The sequence below is a fragment of the Maylandia zebra genome, unplaced genomic scaffold (genome assembly GCF_041146795.1).
Source record: "Maylandia zebra isolate NMK-2024a unplaced genomic scaffold, Mzebra_GT3a scaffold02, whole genome shotgun sequence".
Classification (NCBI taxonomy): domain Eukaryota; kingdom Metazoa; phylum Chordata; class Actinopteri; order Cichliformes; family Cichlidae; genus Maylandia; species Maylandia zebra.
In genome coordinates this window covers 4,370,902-4,391,136 of record NW_027490032.1, presented here as the reverse complement: position 1 = coordinate 4,391,136, position 20,235 = coordinate 4,370,902, and the positions used below count along the sequence as shown (strand labels likewise).

Genomic DNA, 20,235 nt, shown 5'->3' with positions numbered 1-20,235 from the left:
TTAATTAATATAAGTTTTGTATTGCAACTATTTTGTCTTCAGAAGTGTGGCCTTTTCTGGAGGTGACTGCATCACAGGGGCTGCACCTTTAATATGACAGGTTAAGAGAAAATTTCTGATCCTAACTAAATTTCTAAACTATGGTTACATTGCTGATCGTAGTCGCACTGAAGCCCTTGTGTGCTGTGAACAGCCACTGACACAGACAAGCATGAGAAAAAAAGTGAGAACAGAAGTTTATTGATCATGCAGTAAAACTAAATCACTGTCATGGTAACAAGAACAAAGTGCCAAACTAAAACATGTTAAAATGTTTTTTGCTGTTGCTGTTTTTAAATCATTGTTGATTTTACAGTTTTTTCTGAATGCTTAAACCCTAACTGTGATTCCTGTAGCACAATCTCTAAAACTATTCAGACTTATAGCAAAACCACTCACTGAGTTTGCAAAACTAAAAGCACAAAAACTGCTTTGCACTCAGTTTGCAATTTTGTAACACACACTTTGCAAAACTGTAGGCACAATTCACTGCACAACACTCAATTACCAAATTTCCAACACACTCCTAGCAAAAGTATACACATGTATGGCTATCATTAACACTAATTTGCCAACTGTCTGGCACACTTTCACATGTGAAAACTTTTTTAGATAATTAGTTCACTTTGCAATCAGCCTAAGCACTATAATACAGGTAAGCTGTGTGTGCGGAGTACAATGGAGGGAGCAGAAAGAGTGAGAAGTAGAGGAGGCCGAGGAAGAGGACGTGGAGGTGAAGAAGTAGGATGAAGAGGACGACAAGGACAAGGAGGAGCAAGAGGAAAATGAGGAGGGGGGAGAGGAAGATGAGGAGGGGGGAGAGGAAGGGTAGGAAGAGTAAGAAATAGAATTGCTGATGACATCAGAGCTACAATAGTGGACCATGTAATCAACCATGTAATCAACCGTGGAATGACACTGAGGGTAGCTGGCCAACGGGTCCAGCCTAACTCGAGCCGCTACACTGTAGCAAGTACCATAAGGACATCTTGAAATGAGAATCGGTTAGTACAGTCACTTTGCACAAAGATTTGTAGCACTGCCATATGCCAATGAGAAACACACCAATACCATTGATGTAAAAATACTGAAATTGTTACTTTACCGAATTGCTAGATGACCAGATGCTGGGGCAGAGGAAGCATGTTCACTGCAGACCACGTAACCCATATAGTCATTATGGCGATTGCAAATAATCCTATACTTGGAAATAAACACTTGTGTTTGTTTTGATGTGTTTGAATAAACACCAGTACTTGAAGTTTGGATCCCTCTATGCTTATGGATCTATGACAGAAGTATGAGCTCAAACTGACATAGCCTACCTTGTGCACAGAGAAAGCAAAAGCCAGATGTGTTTTGTATTCATACCATCAGTGTGCAGTTGGCGCATTGTGTGCTTAGTAGATGATGGCTTGTGTGTACTGTTTGATACGGAAACACTATTTTTACGAAGGTGTGAAGAGTTAATCTAGCTGTGTTTGCTTTTGCAAGAGAACTACAATGTTTTGATTATTGGGTGACAGGTTTTCTTATTTGTGTGAAGAGTTTTGCAAAATTAGCCAATAGTTACAAAAAATGTGCTTAAGCAATCAGAAAAAACTGTAAGTACTGAAACAGCTCTGGTTAAGGTTCTGATTTTTTTAATCAAATAAGTGAAAACAAACAGACACAGTAATCATTTGTATGCATGGATGTCCTCTGGTTTGAAGTTCTGAATGGGCCAGTAAGAGACCAGCAGCTGGACGTCAGTGGTTGGACTGGTGGACTACTTCAGTGAAGAGTAGACGACACCTGGCTCTGGTTTAAAGTCTGAACACAAACACACACAGTTCAAAGAACAGGAAACATGATTACAAGCTTTGAACTCCAAGATGTCCAATCTCTCTGCATGACACAGTCCCAGCTCAGACTGTGCAGTGGGGCTGCACCGATTCACAGAGTAATTTGAGTTACTTGATTCTAAAAAAAATCCTCCATACATTGTTTTTATTTTTTTGCTTCGGTAGCACCTTTACAAATGACCAGTAGGACATCAGTTTGAATAGAGACCTTAGACATCTAGTTTGGTACTCACAAAATGAGTTGTTTTGAAAGTGAACAACTTGTACCTTCATTGCCTCAGTACAACTCATCCATCCATACATAGATATAGAATCAAATAAAATAAAATAACAAATTGAAATGAAAATTATTAATTTGAAACAGGCATACTGTCAGGGAAATGTCATTGTGCAGACCAATGACTGTTCTACAGTCACTGGAGCAGACCCTAAGATTAAGGAACTGACCTCCCAGCCCATCGTTCCTTCAGTGTCACGGTCCGTGGAGATAGACCGTGTGGAGATGTGTGTGGTGGACCCAGGTGCGAATACAAGTGAGGATACGGGAGTGAACTTAAACAAAAACGAGCCTTTTATTGTGGCTGATGATCATGACAGAAACAAACAAGAATGAGGGCAGCACAAGAGCAGTAACTTAAACAAACCTGAACTGGGAACAAACTATGCTATGGCTGAGGATACAAAAGACTGGGCATGGAAACACGGAGGGTGGGAACACAGACGACGCGACACAGACTGTATGAAACACAGAGACTAAATACACATGAAGGATGATCAGGGGAAGTGGCCACACATGGCAGCAGCACAAACTGGGTGTCATTATGACTCTACAACACAGAGCAAACACCATCATGGCTATTGATCAGTGGTTGAGAATCATGAGAGTCATGAGAATTTGCATAATTAAGATTAAGGAACTGACCTCCCAGCACATTGTTCCTTCAGTGGGCTGGTTTCAGTCATTATGCAAATGTGCTGTTTATAAGATTTGGGGAAACCTGCAGTCAGCTGAGACTGAAGAAGTCACTTGGATGAGTGACAAAAGATTTCTCCCACAAAACGCTATGAACAGAATCAACTTTGGAGACTTACCTAAAAGCCTCATTACCTCTTGACAACCAAATGTAACTTAATTTACAATGCTTCACAATGTAATGCTTTTGAAATGCTTTTTAAAACCTCAAATATCGTGGTTCTATTAACACTCAGCTAGTATCTAAACTTAGCAGATAGCAAACAAAAGCATGTAACAAGATTTACCAATAAAGTTATTGTCCCGACAGACTTCTTCATCTCAACAGCTTCTTTATTGTCCCATGTACAAGGGAGAATAAGCACAGCGCAAAAGCCTCATGCAGATTCAAAGGGCAGTCCCTCGATCTGTTACATTTATTAAAGTTCCTCATTCAGCACCTACTTTTTCTGTTTTTTAGTACTCTGTGTTCCTGTACCCTTCATACACAGTTTTGAACTAAATATCTCCTCCTTCCTTTAATTTTCTTAACCCTCCTTTTTATGGTGCTACACTTGGATTTTGTTTCTTTCACTATACTTGTCTTACCCCCCTATAAAGTGTGAGTGGTTATATACAGAGTCTTGACGTGCAACAAGTTCATCACCTAGTTCTGCTTTTTGTCTATAACTACCAAAATGTGTTAAACGGCAGTTAGCGCTGCCTTTTCCTTTAATGCTGCTTCTTACTAATTATTTTCCTCCTGCAGTTACACCTGCCTGCTAGCAGTATAATGCTATCTACAGTTCCACACTCTACAGATGTTATAACCCTTGAGGTCAGAGTTTGGCCTAAAAGAGTAGCTTTTACATTAACATGTAAAAACAATTTCATCAGCTGGTTTGCAGCACTGCACACCGAGACACTTCCTTGCTGGGCTTTGGCACACACTTGACCGTCATAAGAGAGACTCTCCAATCGGAGTGCTACAGAGTTTAAATGAAGCATCGAGTGTAACCCATGTGAAATACAGCCTAAACCTCTTTTCGTTAATTAAAGCGGTTGCTTATTATTGTCACACACACACACACACACACACACACACACACACACACACACACACACACACACACACACACACACACACACACATAGCCCTGTTTCTCCCTGTCCTTGTCTGTTGTCTTCGTCTCTGTTATCAGTCATCATTCATCAAGTCTCTCTGTGCCTGGGTCCTCGTCAGAAAACATGACATCACTGTTTTGTACATTTTAACACAATTTAATCCCCACATTTGTGAAAGAAAAGCAAAACACTTTTTTGAAAAGTCTGTAACAAAACCATCAAATCTGATAAAGGTTATTTAAATGCTGCAAACGAAGAATGGATTGGAATAAAATACATATCCTAACCTTAATTACTGGGGGAGAATAATGAATGATGCTCATAGTGAGTAAAAAGTAAATTGGGTGCATTGTTTTGGACAGAGATTCACATTTAATGTGTATGTATAATATAATACAGATACATAAAAAATACACTCCAAAAATTGACGAGTCCTTGAAATGTACAAATGTACAAAAAATTAATTAAAAAATTATAAAAATTATAAAAATGCGTTTCAGCTGCTCAGTCTGTGGTTTTTCATCAGATATGGGGAACACTGAGTTGTATTTGTAGTCATTTCCTTCTTTGCCGGGTTTCAAAAATGTAAAAATAAGACAAAATAAAAACAAACCAACAAACATGAAAACACCAATACATATAAGACTTATAATTTACACGGATGGTTTTTCAAAATTCTATACTCGAAAAGTGAGCGCGAGAGCCCTCAGTGCGCCTGCTTGCTGAAGTCAAAGTAAACTTTATTGTCATCTCTGCTACATACAGTCCAGTATATAGAGAGACGAGACGACGAGGCTCCAGTTACAGCAGTGCAAGTAAACAAGCAATAAATATAAGAAGAGTAAGAAGATAAACATAGACTTTAGGACTCGGGGTAAACGGCTCAATAAAAATTTTAAATGTATAATTTACAGTTAAATGATTTAAAGTCAGAATGAATCAGAAGCCTTTATTAATCCCTAAGGAAATTATGTGGGTTACAGTTGCTCCAAGAAGAAATTATAAAAATAGTAACAGTAACAGACGAAATTCCAATTCCATTTCACGGATCAGATAAATTTGGTGGACGAACACATCAAATTCACCAGGGAGGATATGAAAAGTGGCAGGTTAGCCCTCTTAGACTGTGAGATTTCCATCAGTAATGGGGGACATCTAAAAGCTGTCGTGTAACATAAACCTACGCATATGGATCAGTATCTAAGGTTTGATTCTCATCATCCACTTGAGCACAAACTGGGTGTCATTATGACTCTACAACACAGAGCAAACACCATCATGGCCATTGATCAGTGGTTGAGAATCATGAGAGTCATGTGAATTTGCATAATTAAGATTAAGGAACTGACCTCCCAGCACATTGTTCCTTCAGTGGGCTGGTTTCAGTCATTATGCAAATGTACTGTTTATAAGATTTGGGAAACCTGCAGTCAGCTGAGACTGAAGAAGTCACTTGGATGAGTGACGAAAGATTGCTCCTATAAAACGCTACGTCCAGATGATCAACTTTGGAAACGTACCTAAAAGCCTCATTACCTCTTGACAACCAAATGTCACTTAGTTTACAATGCTTCACAATGTAATGCTTTTGAAATGCTTTTTAAAACGTCAAATATCGTAGTTCTATTCACACTCAATCATTTCATTGTAACCAAAGCAAGTATCTATATTTTAATACCTCCCCCTATTGTGATGTGGCTTGGGGGGCTGGCTAACCACATCGAGCAGCTAGCATCACACCGACCATCACCAGTAACATTTGTAAAACAAACATAAACCTATAAACTATAAGGAACAATAATTGAATAAAAACAACATCCTACATTCTCATAGCTCCCAATTGGTGTTTTTTAAAAGGTTTCTGAGCTTAATCAGCTAGTATCTAAACTCAGCAGGTAGCAAACAAAAGCATGTAACAAGATTTACCAATACAGTTATTGTCCCGACAGACTTCTTCATTTCAACAGCTTCTTCATTGTCCCATGTACAAGGGAGAATAAGCACAGCACAAAAGCCTTGCAGTCCCTCGATCTGTTACATTTATTTAAGTTCCTCATTCAGCACCTACTTTTTCTGTTTTTTAGTACTCTGTGTTCCTGTACCCTTCATACACAGTTTTGAACTAAATATCTCCTCCTTCCTTTAATTTTCTTAACCCTCCTTTTAAGGTGCTACACTTGGATTTTGTTTCTTTCATTATACTTGTCTTACCCCCCTATAAAGTGTGAGTGGTTATATACAGAGTCTTGACGTGCAACAAGTTCATCACCCAGTTCTGCTTTTTGTCTATAATTACCAAAATGTGTTAAACGGCAGTTAGCGCTGCCTTTTCCTTTAATGCTGCTTCTTTACTAATTATTTTCCTCCTGCAGTTACACCTGCCTGCTAGCAGTATAATGCTATCTACAGTTCCACACTCTACAGATGTTATAACCCTTGAGGTCAGAGTTTGGCCTAAAAGAGTAGCTTTTGCATTAACATGTAAAAACAATTTCATCAGCTGGTTTGCAGCACTGCACACCGAGACACTTCCTTGCTGCGCTTTGGCACACACTTGACCGCCATAAGAGAGACTCTCCAATCGGAGTGCGACAGAGTTTAAATGAAGCATCGAGTGTAACCCATGTGAAATACAGCCTAAACCTCTTTTCGTTAATTAAAGCGGTTGCTTATTATTGTCACACACACACACACACACACACACACACACACACACACACAAAGCCCTGTTTCTCCCTGTCCTTGTCTGTTGTCTTCATCTCTGTTATCAGTCATCAGCATGTCATGGAGTGGGTGGCCAGTATTATCCAACATTGTCTTTATCTTGGACAACATTCGCCTCTCCGACACCACCCTAACAGAGCTCCATCCCCACAACATTAGTAATGGGTTGCATTTATATAGCACTTTTCTAGACAATTTCACTATTCATTCACACACTGGTGGAGGCAAACCACAGTTGTAGCCACAGCTGCCCTGGGGCAGACTGACAGAAGCGAGGCTGTATATCGCAGGGTGAAGTGTCTTGCACAAAGACACAACGACCAGGACATACAGAGCTGGGGGATTGAACCAGCAACCTTCCGGTTACAAGATGAGCTTCCAACCCCCTGAGCCAGTGGATCAGTTTATTTAGTCTATTTTCATCTGCGACCCTCAACCTCCTGCCCCAGCATGCAGCAGCACAGAGGATAGCACTGACCACAACAGAGATACAACAAGACATTAATTAGAAAGCCGACAGCTTACTCATTCTGATGCATAGGCGTGTCCGCACTTTGTGTTTACGTCTTTTTTTGTGCTGATTCTGAAGCTGCAGGTTTTATCTCTCTCCAAACAATATTCACTGAACCAGCAGAAAAAGACAATCCAAACTACGCTTCACATAAACATCGTCATGAATCCCTTCTTGCAGTTTTGTCCCCACAACGATAAAAATCACACTTCATGCACAGCTCTCTCTCTGTTCGAGTACAAAAACAGTTTCCCATTCACTTGCAGTCTACAGTTATTTACAGCGTTGTTGGCCACTTTGGTTTTTTTTTTCTTTTCTTTTTTACTTAAATGACTTCTGACAAGAAACGTTTTAATATTATGCGAAATGCATAGCTGTCTCTAATAAAAACCTCTGTAACTTTGCTTCACTTCACCAGTCCAGGTAATGTTCATATGTCGATTCACGGTTTTCTTTAGTTTTTGTTCTACTGCAGAATATTTTTAAGATTACCTGCTTTAAAATCCCAGGCCTCCTCCTTCATGTTTTTCTGAGTTTTATCCTCAGTTACTTTGGCACAAAGGCATCTGCTGTGATGCTTACACCTTTGATAAAGTCTCACACGTGCCACCTTTCTTTTTATAGTTATAAAAATATGGATATGTACTGATTAGTGATCAGAATTATAATATTTCTGACTGCCTAAGGCCAAATTCTTCTGATTCAAATTGAATCAAATCATGGATTGAATTGATTCGGGAGCTTCTCTCCACCTACACAGACAGTTTCTTAGGATGATCCATTAGACTTAAAACAAGTCTGAAACACTAATCTGCTAAAAAAAAAACCCAAAAAAAACAACAACAACAACTGCATCTACAAAGCAGAATCCAGACCACCTGAAATATTTGTTCCATCATGAAATGAAAAATATGAAACAGGGCAACTGAGTAGCTAAAAACCTACTATTTACCTAACTATTTATTATTTTATATATGAATGGAACAGCCTTCCTCTCCTTCATTACCAAATGTTTACAGCCTTTTACACAGTGGTAAATATGTCCCTGTCCAGCTTTAGAGAAGTACTGATCCAATCAAATTTAACAGGATCGGCCCACAGTGAAAGATGAAGAGCAGCTGGACCTCTGACTTTTTTTGTCCATACGTGACATCTTATTTTGCAGCTGGGTTACTTTTTGCAAGATGTGTAAATTTCTCCAGGTATATCGAATGTATATTATTACAACTACAGGGAAACATTTTATACTGATTAACTTTTTATTCATTATTATTATTTATTTTTATCTATTCGGAGCTTAACTTCTATAAACAGCAACTGAATTTCACAGTTTGTACCTCTCCTTAACAGCTCTTCTGAGAAATGACTACAAAGAGCTGGGTGTTGTTTCTGTGGGAATAAACGAAGGTGGATCACCACAAAGCTGCTATTTTGTTTCTTCATGGTGACTGATACACTTCACCACAGAGCAGGAAGCAAGTATGTTTTCAAAAAAACTATTCTTAGCCAAGCAGACACACACTATGGTGAGAATGTTTAGATTCAAGCTGTGGTTAACTCGACTGAACAACAGGCAGCAGGAAGCTGCTACTGTGGTTTTAGATGCAGACGTTTAAGTCAAAATGACTCATTGTATTAAAGGGACACTTTGACAGGCTGAAAACCTACAGTTAAAGACCTTTAGTCTGTTCATATGTTCCATCCTGAGCCTATTATTATTAATAACAAATTTATCCTGTTTATAACCGGCGTGTGAGCCAAAAGCAGAGAGTAGAAACATCTGAGCTGCTTTTTGATTAAATATCCAGTTACCACACTGCTAAAAGTCAAAACACACCTGACATCTGGGCCATACAAGCTCAACCTGTACCTGAAACCACAGTACTGAAGACATAATGTGGCTCAAAGAAAACTAATTAAATAAATACATTTTATGTTGATCACTGGACTGCTGAAAACAATCCTCCATGATCACATGTGATCACATTTTGGTTCACAGACCCTCATGCTGCAAAAAAAGTAAATACAGCAAAGAACGTAAAAAAAACAACAACAAGAAAAAGACCCCCAAAAGATTTTAGGTGATATAAATAAATCTGCAAAAGGTTGATTCTGTTCATCTGGACGTAATCCGCGTAATCATCCACGTACCCAAACCAATGACTTGGTGGTGTTCCAGTGTAGGATAACAAAGCTCTATTTTCTACTTCTTCCATGTACAAGTCGGCCACAGTGGGCGGGGAACCCACGGCACACCCATGTTTCTGCCTGTAGTGCTGACCCAAATATGTCAGCACTACAGGCAAGAGACTCTGACAGCACTGAGCAGATCCGTCAGTGGCTGCAACACCCACGATGTGGGACAGAGAGATTTTGCAGGTCTTTCCTCCCTACTGCAGTCAGACTCCATAACAAAGAATTTTGCAGCTAACCAGATGCACATATCCACACAGGTGCAATAAGACAAAGTGCAATTTTGTTGTTTGTCTTATCCTATCCTATCCCATTGTTGACCTTAAATTTTACTATTTTAACTGTCTGCTTTCTGCTGTGACGCAACAAATTTCGCACGTGTGGGACTAATAATAATAAACTAATAAACGTATTTTAAATGGAATGAAGACTGTTCGAAAAGGAAACACATTTGATTGGTGCTGAAAGTGGTTCTGTTGCTGAGTTTTGGGTCAGTCTGTAATCTCGTACAAGTTACCTTCAACGCATCAGTGACTGGAACGCAAGAGAAGAGAGATGTAACATCGTACAAGATCTGCCTCCATAATGACATCTCTCACCTTCTCAACAAAATCCAAGGTGATCAGGATGTGGTGTTCAGAGCTGCGGGTTGAGGATCGAAGTCAGAAACTCAGAAATATTATAGGTGACCAACTTGATCCTACAGACATGCAGTCTTAAAGGTGCATCCTGTTTATGTATGTTTGCTAAATTTGTCCCTTTCTAACTGCTTCAGACAATCTATCACCTTCTTCCTGTAACCACATCCTGGGTGATTTTTCAGGTGCTCGCATGCATTTTTGTCCCTGAGCAGTGACAACATTTTGTCCTGATAGTCTTTCTGGATTAGAAAAAGCATGCGCCTACCTTTGTCTGCCGGAAGGATGATGATGTTGTTGTCATTACTAAGTGATGTGAGTGACTTCCTCTCCTCCATGCTGATGTTGCTGGGGGATGCTGGGAGCTCTTCATCACTGAGACAGCCTGAAACTTCCGTCCGCAGTTGCTCTGCTTCCACGTCTGCAATGTTGTTGTTTTGAATTGCTGATTCTGGGCTGTGATCAGTTTCACTCGTGGGATTTGTCTCAGCATCACAGCAGGGGAGGGTTTTTTGCTGCTCTTTAACAATGATTTCTCCATAGGTGATGCCTTCACTTCTCACTTCTAAATCGATTGGAGCTGAATCACTCTCTGTGCAGTAAAACAAAGACAGGACATCAGTGCATGCAGTGCAGCTGCAGAACTTATTGTATAGTTTTGTTTTTTTGTTTTGTTTTGTTTTGGGGGGTTTTTGGGGCGGGGTTTCTGTTTCAGAATTTTTTACACAATAAACAATTTGGGTGTAAATATAATATTTAAAAACACTGATGACTGAAAATACAACAGCTCATCGTCAGGATCTATGTATGTATGTATCTGGTCAGCATGACAGGATGTTACACAAACTACCAAATACTAAACTTTATAAAACTTTAAAACAGTTGAAAATAGATACAGAGATTAATTTAATTTGAATAATGAAGCAATTAAAACAAATTCTTTTAATTTTCCTGTTACAACAAAATACTTTTGTTCACTTTGAGCCCTCTTCTATTATAAAATCAACCATACTCAGAGTCAGGAAAATTAAACATTAAACTAAAATCAGCATATTGGAGAGGTTAAGGTCAGCGAACATGTCTTCACAGTCATGAGGAAATACATTGTAAAAATGTTGCTGCATTTAAACTTTTCCTTCACTGTATTAACAAACCATACAAAAAGTCTGAGCACCAGTTTTGGTGAGTGAAATTCTAGGATATATTTTAATTTTAATTAGCTCTAATTAGCATCTATCTGTGCCTGTGTGATGCCCTCATACAGTCTATGTATTTAGCGCAAAAGTCAAGCTATGTAGCACTTTCCTAAATGTAGTCCCTTCTGGTTCTAGAAACCAACACTTTCCTGAAGTGTTCACATTTTATAAAATAATGCTTCTCCTGACATTCAAATCTCACAACCACAAAACCCAGACCCCAAAAGACAAATTAGAAGCAATATTACCTCTGCTTTGGTCGACTGACTGTTGTTGACGCTGTAATATTCTGATGTCGCTGTATGTGATGTCATCTTTAATGTCATCTTCCTCAGCTTTGTCATGATCTGCTGAAATGATCAAAATGTAAGCGCAATTAGTGCAATTTACTGTAAAAATTCAATATGGAATTTTATTTATGTAACAACTTGCTCTAAACTTATTTCTATATTTTATTGTATTGTAACAATTATTATTTGCATGTGCAGAGAATGTAAATAAAAAAACATCTATTCATAATAAATGAGTAGATTATTCAGGAAAATAAAACCACATGTAAAACTGACAGTGTGAATCTCACCTTCAAGTTTCCTACCAATGTATCTTCTCACCAGTAACACCAGTAACACCAGCAGAACCGTAAGAGTAGATGATGTAAAAAATGACAAAACAAAGACAACAGGAGGAGAGAGTGTTGGAGCAGAGTTGGATGTAGGTGGAGGTGTGGTGGTGTGATTCTCTAAAATAAAGCAAACACAGTCATTAAGTTGTCGTCACATTGTGAATGTTGAAAGCTGCAGAAACACAGACAGGTGAGTGTGTCACCTGTGACAGTGATCCAGCATGTCCTTTACTAACCTTGGTTTGTTGTGCAGCTCAGCAGTGAGATCAGAACTGAAGAGAAATGACACTCAGGTTGATTTAACTGAACATGAAGAACAGGTCCACACAAACCAAAAACTTGTGTCTTCTATATCTGCTTATTCTTACTTTGGTGCCAGTCATACGTTTTGGGCAACAAAGAACTGAAAAAGTGTGCAATGCTTATGTCGCAGCTTTAAGGCAGGGATGACTATGGGAGTTGCTTTCTCACTTCATATGCTTTATTTCCAAAATCAGGTCATTGACAAAAACATACAGCAGCTTCTCTTCAACTCCTAGCCCTCAGCTGCGGTGGAAAAGAACGGATCCAATCCCCTTCAAGGAACATATGTACAAAAGAGTCTTTTCTGACACACCAATGGGGCGTTCATTGCCGTCTTGTAAATATGAGTACTCTGGCAGAATAACAGTTCAAATGAAAAATATACCAGAACAGACAAGCAAAAAAAAGAAGTGTGGTGTACCTTTGAACCAATGAACAATGTATAACAATCTATGCTTTTTAACATAACCTGACCCCGTCAATATCTGTATCTCTCACACTTAATCAAAAAAAATGGTAAAAACATAAATAAATAAATATTAATAATGACTTAACCTTAACATGTATTTGGAATGTTGGGGGAAACCTGGAGTCCTTATGAACCATTTCATCCATCAAGTTTCTACCACTTGTTCTTTTTATCTTTGGATTTTCTTTTTATTAATATTTCTCACGACATGAAAGTATCCATGCAGTTGAGCCTCATCATGGTCTTTTACCACAGTTTGAGCTGTTTATAAAAGCAGCACTGAAAGTGATCATTATGATTATGTGCACCACTGACTATACTTTAAGTATAGTCCATCATCAGTTATCAGGAGAGCAGACAGTCAAAGTACAAGAATTCAAACAAACACAGAGATTCTACTTACAGAGCAGACACAGCACAGATGTTTCCTTCATCGTCCTTCTCACTCATTTGAGCTTTTTTTCATTTCTGTCACTGACACCAAGTAAAGCCCGCCCCCTTCCTCTGAGCACCAGCTTTTCTTTTAATTGAAACACAGTGGAAGGAAGTAGCCTTTGTGTGTGATCAAACAATTTAAAGACATGAATGTAACCAGGCTATAGTTGTTGTTGTTTTTTTTTGTTTTTTTCTAAACATTTGGAAAGTCCACTCTCACTTAAAACTGCAACACAAACACAAAAGGCAAGACCAGTAAATTAAGGCCATTGTAGCTAATTACATAAACACATACAAGCAAGTAGTGGTGCAACGGATCACGGTTGATCCGTAATCCAAACCAATCCCACTCCACGGTTCGGCACACACGTGATCGGAAGATTCGAAAAAGAAGAAAAAAGTATGTGTATGGTGCGCGTGGTTAGTCTGTCAAGCGATAGTTATGGCCTGCGCTAGCGGAGGAGCAGAGGAGTTTGCGGTATTTAAGCAGCCCTTTGCTGCCCAGTCCGACCGGGCTAAAGCTGTTACTAAAGCTAACGGGGTGTTTAGCAGCATTCGGGAGGCCGCATTCTGTTGTGCAAAACAAGGGGTTTAAACTAGTCAACGCGTTAGTTGACGCATTGACGCCGTGCAGCCCCAAGCACGGGTGATCCGCGGTAACTAGTGCTGTCAGCGTAAATCTCGTTAAAATGACGTTAATGCCGTAACTGCTTTAACGCGGCAAATCTCCGTTAACTAGTTTAAACTATGATGGACGTGCTTGAGCTACGCTATGACGTGCTACATCCTGTTGCGCGTCCACTTCAGTGACAAGATCGCAAGCATGTATGAGCAGGAAAAGTTTAAAGTAATGGCTGAACTGTCCCAGGCATCTTCTGTTGCCCTAACTACAAATGGGTGGACCTCCAGGGCAACGGAAAGCTACGTGACCGTGACCGCTCGTTATATCACAGCGGAGTAGTAGATAGAAAGCCCTGTACTGCTATATATTGCATGTTAATTTGTTTTTATATAATTGTGTGTAATGAGTCTTGAGTTGAATGTTTTTAGTAGGCAAAAAATACTTAAATAAGTAAATGGCGAGTTAAATTTTTGTCTTCTTTTTTTCTGCTGATCCGAAAATTTATCCGATCCGTGACAAAAAAAATGTGATCCGATCCGAACAGTGAGACTTTTGATCCGTTGCACCACTACAAGCAAGTACTACTTTAAGTTGATATTCACTATTATAAATAGAATCAGATTAGAAAATAAAATGTCGTCTGTACTCAGTGATCTGTAGTTTGGTTGATGAACAAATCCATTTCAGACTGACTGGAACACTACGATTCACATTTTATATTAACTCACATGTCTAAATGCTAAATTATCCAGGTAAGAAAATGCCAAAAAGTTCATTCAGTTCATCTGTACGTAGCATTTTCAGTGTGAGAATTTTTTCATCACTCATCCAAGTGACTTCTTCAGTGTCAGCTGACTGCAGGTTTCCCTTATATGTCAGGAGTATCAGAACAGTTGAGACGTAGGTTTGAGCGCTGAGTCAAGGAGGCCATTTACATTAAGAAGTGAAAGACCATCTCTGAGTCGAGGAGGGGGCCAGTCAGAATTGCCCCCAAATTTGAGTTTCTAATCATAACAAAGCTGAAACTCAAATTTAGCAAGCTTATACCCAGTGTTGGTCAAGTTACTTGAAAAAAGTAATCAGTAACTATTTACTGATTACTTCACCCAAAAAGTAATCCCGTCACTTTACTGATTACTTATTTTCAAAAGTAATTAATTACTTAGATACTTAGTTACTTTTTAAAAACACGATTTACAACCTGAAGAGGTGATAAAGCGATAGATCTTTCAGCCCAATTCTACTTTTTCTACATAATCCATCATACAAAATGTAATCAAATGGAAACGTCTCTTTTTAAAACTTGTTTTATTAGTTTTAATCTTTTAACTTTATGCATCAAGCAAAAATTTAATTATATGCAACATTCTCTGACTGGAAGAAATTTGTTTAACATTTAAACCTATTTTCTGCACATTCCAGCACATAAAATACAATATTTTTTTTGTGTTTACACTCAGTCTTTCAAATAGATGCAAGTAAAACACAGCAGAAAGCACTGTGAGGATCATGTTTTTTGACTTCTCCAGTGCTTCAACACCATCCAACCTGCACTACTGAGAGGGAAGCTGGAGGGAGCTGGAGTAGGCAAACAGCTGACCATGGACCTTACTAACAGACCACAGTATGTGAGGCTCCATGTGTGTCCGAGGTGGTAATCTGCAGCACGGGGGCACCACAGGGCTCTCTCACCTTTCCTGTTCAGCCTTTACACTTCAGACTTCTGTTATAATTCGGACAATTGCTGTCTACAGAAGTACTCAGATCATACAGCCATCATTGGATGCGTATCAGATGGGAATGATCAGGAATACAGGGGGGTCATCAGTGACTTTGTTGGCTGGTGTGAGACCAACGTACTCCAAATCAATGCCGGCAAGACAAAGGAGATGATCATAGACTTCAGGAGGAAGTCACCCCCTACAACACCGGTGAACATCCAAGGGAAAGACATTGAGATAGTGGACTTTGATAAGTACCTGGGTGTTCACCTCAACAATAAACTGGACTACAAATACAGACATCCTGTATAAGAAGGGCCAGAGTGGACTCCACCTGTGGAGTGGACTCCCCCTCCACCAGTGGATGCACGGACAGGGACAGGAGCAGGATTGACAAACTGGTGCGGAGGTCTAGCTCTGTGCTGGGATGTCCCCTGGAGTCTGTGGAGGTGGTTGGCGAGAGGAGGATGTTGGTAAAGCTGACATCCATCATGAACAACCCACATCACCCACTGCATGAGTATGTGAGTGGGCTGAGCAGCTCCTTTAGTCAGAGACTGAAACACCCTCGCTGCAGTAAGGAGAACAAAAGTTTATTCATCTGGCAGAGACACATAAGTCAAACATAAATTAAATATAAATATCTGTGATGTTAACAAAAAACAATATATACCTTGAACATGTGGATGTCATCTGGTGTGAAGTGCTGGGAGGACTAGTTAAAGACCAGCAGCTGGACATCAATGGTTGGACTGGTGGACTACTTCAGTGAAGAGTAGACGACATCTGACTTGGGTTTAAAGTCTGAACACAAACACACACAGTTCATGTTTGTGTTGGTGTGTGGGAGCTGTAGCCTGTTTGTTTATATTATTAATTGATAATTATGAGACAGTGTTTTTTGGATTATTTTTCAGAGTAACATGAAAATAACGCAGAGTATTATAACAAATGTCTTTCTCCTGGGTGTAGTTAAGTAACGTACTCCATTACTTTAAAAAAGTATTCTGTGTAATATGTGTAATAACTTTTTAAAATCACAGTTTTTCATTACTGACCACAACACTGATCACATGCATGTTGAAGGGGAAATACCTCCAACATGCATAAATATGCTGGCATTAGGTATTTTCTGTTCTGCAGCAGTTTGCCCTCTAGTGGTTGTTTTTGTGTATTTTTTTTACTCTGTAAGATCGAGCCAGAGGCAGTTTCACCTCCATTAATCTGTTGCCATCCATGCCTTCACAAGCTGATAAACGGCATCACCTGTGAGTAATATTGTTTATCACTGAGACAACTTGTGTGCATTATTATTTGTTGTGAAGGCGTGATATAGTTTGTAGTTAGAATTTAATTTGAATGCATGTATAACCTAAGCTAGTGAGGTTAAGCTAGCTCATATGTCATGTGGTTTCTTTAACGTTTTGATCATGAGTGTGATTTCATTTGATGTTTTATTCGGGCACTCACTAAGCAGATAAATATTGTGCTCATATTTTTGAATATGTGTTTGTTATACTGTATATTGAGGCAACATTTTTATTGGTTTATTTCTGGTTTTGTCAACAGTTTCACACTTTTTTCCTTATTAAATCATCCAACTCAACACATTGGCCTGTTCCCTGGATTTTGATTAGGAGAGTGTTTAGCTGTCTGTATAGCTGAGTCTACGTTCACGAGGACAACGCTTAGTGAGGACAGAACAGTGAAAAGATGAATCATCACATCAAGCTTTGAAGGAATCTCGGCAGCCTATTTCTTCGCCACCAGTAACCACTAAGTAGAAGAAAAACATCAAAGAGGCTACGTTCGCTTCTTCTGTATCTTTTTACGGGATTTGAAGACCCATTCACCTGCCTGTATTAAACGATGTCCAGCTCAAACCCTATTGACGCCGATATTCAGAGCCTGGAGGTTAGGTCAGAGTGTGCTGCCTCAGCTGCATTTTCCAAGCAAAGTTCAAATAAATCTTCAGCTAGTGCCGCTGCTGCTAAAGCTCGTGCAAAGGCGGAAGCTGCACGCACACGAGCAGCCTATGCAAAACGTCAAATAGACATGCAAGTGGAGAAAGCACGCATAGAGGCTACATTGAATGCACTAAAAGAAGAGTGTGAAGCTGAGGCTGCCTCAGCAGAGGCTCAAGTGTTTGAGGCTGCTGCGGATTTAGACAACTGTGACCTTGGGAGTAAAGCCAGTCATGCTCAAGCAACGAAGCAGTCATTACAGCGAACTGGTGAGTTCATCCAAGCACATTTCTCTTCAGGGCAGAGTTATGCTTTAGCTCAAAATGAGAAAGAAACACAGGCTGCTGCTTCTGTACCACAACACAGACACCTCCCAGATATCAAAGTTCATTGCGTCAGTCGTGACACACAACAGCCGTATCCTTCTGCTTGCTCGGCTGAAGGCCTGCACCCAGGCAACCAGAGAAAGAATCGCCCTGACCCTCTGCCTTTTAACACAGATAGAGATGTCCCCTCCATGCACACACATCGCTGCACAGACTCAACAAACCAACTTCCACCCCGCTCACCACTGGAGGCTCAAGGTGTATCTGAGTTAGCTGTATATCTGGCGCGTCGAGACCTTGTCACAGCTGGACTAAAAGTGTTTGATAACCAGCCTGCTAGTTATCTGTCATGGAAATCTAGCTTTGTTAACGCTGTGGAGGGATTTAGCCTCAAACCTAGTGAAGAACTGGACCTGCTCATTAAGTGGCTTGGTGGGGAGTCGCTACACCACGCCAAGAGGATAAGGGCAGTTTATGTCAACAATCCATTCATGGGTTTGAACATGCTTTGGCGAAGGCTGGACAAGTGTTATGGCTCTCCGGAGGCCATTGAAGCTTCTCTCTTCGATAGATTGAACCACTTCCCAAAGCTTTCAAATAGAGATCACCAGAAGCTTCAAGAACTCGGAGACCTGCTCCTAGAGATCGAAGCTGCTAAGCAAGAGGGATATTTGCCAGGGCTCAGCTTCCTAGACACTGCAAGGGGAATAAACCCTATAGCGGAGAAACTGCCCCACAATGTCCAAGAACAGTGGATAACTCAGGGGTCTCGCTATAAGAGGGAGCACCAAGTTCCATATCCCCCTTTCTCATTTTTTGTGGACTTCGTGTATAACCATGCAGAGATGAGAAATGATCCTAGCTTTGCTTTTGCTAACTTCAGTTCAGCTGTGTTCAAAGGTGACGGATCCTTCTCCAAACAATGGAAATCCAAACCTCCTTTATCCGTAAGTAAAACTGAGGTAGGAAACCCCCCCACCTCTCAGTCCTCCAAAGGACTCACCGTTGATCTAGACAGAGAGTGTCCTCTCCACAAGAAACCTCACTCCCTCAGGAAATGCAGAGGCTTTCGAGAAAGACCACTTGCAGAGCAAAGACGCTTCCTGGTGGAGCACTCCATATGTTTTAAATGTTGTGCTTCAGCAACTCACCAAGCTAAAGAGTGTAAAGCTGACACCCACTGCTCTGAGTGTGACAGCGACCGGCACATTGCAGCACTCCATCCTGGACCGGCACCTTGGGCTCCAAGTTCCAGACCACCTTCTGCAGAGCATGGTGGGGAGCCTACCGAGTGTGTCACTGACATAGCAGCCTCTTCATGCACAGCCGTGTGTGGTGAGGGTCTTAAAGGTAAATCATGTTCCAAAATCTGTCTGGTCAGTGTGTATCCCAAGGGTCGCCCAGACCAAAAGGTGAGGACATACGTGATGCTGGATGACCAAAGCAATGTGTCGCTAGCCAGATCAGCATTCTTTGACATGTTTGACATCCAGGGTGAGGCTTCCCCCTATACCCTCAAAACATGCTCAGGAATCACCGAGACTGCTGGAAGAAGGGCCTCTGGATTTATGGTGGAGTCAGCTGATGGACAGTTGCACTTATCATTGCCGACTCTTATTGAGTGCAACCTGATTCCCAATAATAGGGACGAAATCCCTACTCCAGAAGCCGCCCAAAGCCACAAGCATCTCAGGTGTATTGCTGACAGGATCCCTCCTCTTGATGCGTCAGCTGAGATACTTTTGTTACTTGGGAGGGACATCATCAGAGTTCACAAAGTGCGCAGTCAGCGTAACGGCCGTCACAACGAACCTTATGCCCAACAAGTGGACCTGGGTTGGGTAATAGTCGGTGACGTCTGTCTCGGTGGGGCTCACCGGCCGACTGTCAACACATTCAAGACCAATGTCCTTGAGAATGGACGACCAAGCTACTTCAAGCCTTGTGAGAACAGGATCATCTGCAAAGAAAAGTTCATAGAGGAACAGCTAATATCCCCTGACACACTGACTTCCAGTCGGCCAAGCTTAGGTGAGCTGGTCTTCAGCCATTCAAAAGAGGATGATAAGCTGGCACCCTCCATCGAAGATGAAATCTTCCTCCAGATCATGAACAAGGAGTTCAAGAAAGATGATTCCAACAGCTGGGTGGCTCCCCTGCCATTTCGTAGTCCAAGACCACGTTTACCAAATAATCGAGAGCAAGCCCTCAGCCGACTGATGTCACTTCGCCGTACCTTGAATAGGAAACCGGAGATGAAACATCATTTCATAGATTTCATGGAGGATATTTTCAAAAATGGACACGCTGAGCCAGCTCCTCCACCAGAGCCTGACAAAGAGTATTGGTATTTACCTTCCTTTGGTGTCTATCACCCCCAGAAACCAGGAAAAATAAGGATCGTCTTTGATTCAAGCGCACAGTTCAAAGGCATCTCATTGAATGATGTGCTCTTACAAGGCCCGGACCTCAACAACACCCTAATTGGGGTTCTCATGCGTTTCAGAATGGACCCAGTGGCTGTGATGACAGACATTCAACAGATGTTCCA

The 20,235-nt window shown here is 40.6% G+C and overlaps 1 protein-coding gene across 1 annotated transcript; it reads right to left on the bottom strand.

Annotated features, from left to right (window-relative positions):
• Positions 1-1,424: 1,424 nt before the first annotated feature.
• Positions 1,425-13,125, bottom strand: LOC143415733 (uncharacterized). Its single transcript, XM_076881128.1, has 6 exons — positions 13,020-13,125; positions 12,081-12,116; positions 11,803-11,961; positions 11,471-11,572; positions 10,295-10,618; positions 1,425-1,851 (listed from the first exon to the last, which is right to left on the bottom strand). The coding sequence occupies exons 1-6, from the start codon at positions 13,048-13,050 to the stop codon at positions 1,808-1,810; spliced, it is 696 nt and encodes a 231-aa protein (XP_076737243.1). The 5' UTR covers positions 13,051-13,125; the 3' UTR covers positions 1,425-1,807.
• Positions 13,126-20,235: the final 7,110 nt, after the last annotated feature.

Coding starts and splice junctions, on each gene's coding strand:
- LOC143415733 (XM_076881128.1), bottom strand. CDS start 13,050: ATGAAGGAAACATCTGTGCTGTGTCTGCTCT. Junction 11,962..12,080: donor GAGCTGCACAACAAACCAAG/GTTAGTAAAGGA, acceptor GCTTTATTTTAG/AGAATCACACCACCACACCT. Junction 10,619..11,470: donor GTCAGTCGACCAAAGCAGAG/GTAATATTGCTT, acceptor TTTACTGCACAG/AGAGTGATTCAGCTCCAATC.